Source organism: Octopus bimaculoides, chromosome 13, assembly GCF_001194135.2.
Source record: "Octopus bimaculoides isolate UCB-OBI-ISO-001 chromosome 13, ASM119413v2, whole genome shotgun sequence".
Taxonomy (NCBI): Eukaryota; Metazoa; Mollusca; class Cephalopoda; order Octopoda; family Octopodidae; genus Octopus; species Octopus bimaculoides.
In genome coordinates, this window is record NC_068993.1 from 1,562,362 (window position 1) to 1,564,029 (window position 1,668).

At 36.9% G+C, this 1,668-nt stretch overlaps 1 protein-coding gene across 6 annotated transcripts in view; it reads left to right on the top strand.

Annotated features, from left to right (window-relative positions):
• LOC106868062 (centrosomal protein of 135 kDa) overlaps positions 1 to 1,668 on the top strand; it is a 46,104-nt gene that overhangs the window by 27,470 nt on the left and 16,966 nt on the right. For all 6 annotated transcript variants that reach the window (XR_008265347.1, XM_052972299.1, XM_014913171.2 and 3 more), the window contains 2 exons: positions 288 to 350; positions 1,105 to 1,278. Coding sequence is in view for 5 of the 6 variants with exons in the window: in XM_052972299.1 (XP_052828259.1) it covers positions 288 to 350; positions 1,105 to 1,278 (237 nt within the window). In the remaining variant the exon portion in view is untranslated. The remainder of the gene's footprint in view (positions 1 to 287; positions 351 to 1,104; positions 1,279 to 1,668) is intronic.

Consider the following 1,668-nt stretch of genomic DNA (forward strand, 5'->3'; position numbering starts at 1 on the left):
ATATATATATATATATATATATATATACATACATACATGATGGGCTTCTCTCAGTTTTCATCTACCAAATCCATTCGGAAGGCTTTGGTTGGCCTCTGGCTACAGTACAAGACACTTGCCCATGGTGTCACGTAGTGGGACTGAACCTAGAATCATGTGGTTGGGAAGCAAAACCTCTTACCACACACCCACACCTGCTCCTTCTTCCCACAATATTTTTGCCTTTGAATCCTCGTCGTCATCGTCATCATTCTTGCTATTACAAATACATTTTTATTTTGTTGTAGGTTCGTGCCAATGTAAAAGTGTTGACTAAAGAACGAGACAACCTCAAAGACATGTATGATGGAGTAAGTTCTTTGATTGGTTCTCATTTATCAATTATCTCATTCCTTTGTTTTTCTTGTGTCTGTGGTGGGGTGGTGGTGGAGAGGAGGTGGTTTGCTTGAACATGTGTCATTTTTCTGGGAGAAATTTTTTTTTGGTATGATGTTTTTTTTTATTTGTTTGTTTTATTGTTTGTTTCGTTTTCAGTTGCCAGGTGCAATCTGTATGTGCGGTGTGTGTATGGTGGTGGTGGTGGTGTGTGTGTGTGTGTCTGAGTAAATTCTAATATACAATGCATTCCAAATGTACTGAGTCCTCTTCTGAATTGTGGGTTCTCTAGTCACACAATTGGTGCAGGGCAGGGGTGAGGATAGCAACGTTAAATATTGTCTCACCTGTTTACCTGGAGTAGGTAGTTGAGTTGAATCATTTGTCTACGTGGTGACTCCATTAACAATTGGTCCTGTGCCGAAGTCAAAAGGAATTATTATTGTGTTAAATGTTTAGTGCTGTTATTTGTTGAAACCATTGTATAGTTTTATTGTAGAATAATTCTTGACAATATATTCCAAGAACTCTTGATAAAACAGTTTGGATTATGGCTTTTCTGTTTCAGCGCCATCCTTTGATTAGTTTCTGAGCAGTGTCGGTGGATGGAATGGAAACCTATTTTCTGCCTCTTTATTCTGTTATCTGATTCTTCTACTACAGTTTCATTTCCTTTAATTGCTCTCTAATTAATTATCTGTAATAAATTATCTCATCATTTCGTTAAAGGCCAAGGAGGAACTCCAGAAATTGAGACGAGAAATACTTCGGTCTCCTAAATCACCCAAAACATCGTTAGCTGCTCAAGCCGTGTTGCGCCAAGTGGAGAATGAACGAGACAATGCCTCAGCTGACCTTCAGAGAATAATGACGGAGAGAGACAGCTTACAAGAAAGGCTTCGGGTAAGCTGTAGTCTTCAGATTTTTTCTTTAATGAATTTATATTTTTATTATCATTTATAGGAAAAAAGAGGTCATTAATAACGCCTTTTGAGGTTGTTCTCAAAACTAAGATATCAGCCAAATGCAAGAATACACCTCACTAAGTCCCTTCAAGATGAGCTGGTTTAACTGTTTCTTTACCAACCTGGCTGAAACTGGCTCTGGCATACAAATGTCTTGTTTTCATAAGTTTTGAATTAAAATCTTCCACCAAACCTTAGTCACAATTCATGTTCCTAACACCAGCTGAATGATGACTAAGTTATTTTAATAAATTCTTTGTTATATTTAAAGTAATTGAAAGAAACACAGAACATCTCAACAAAAAGGTTAAGAAATATATATTTGTTG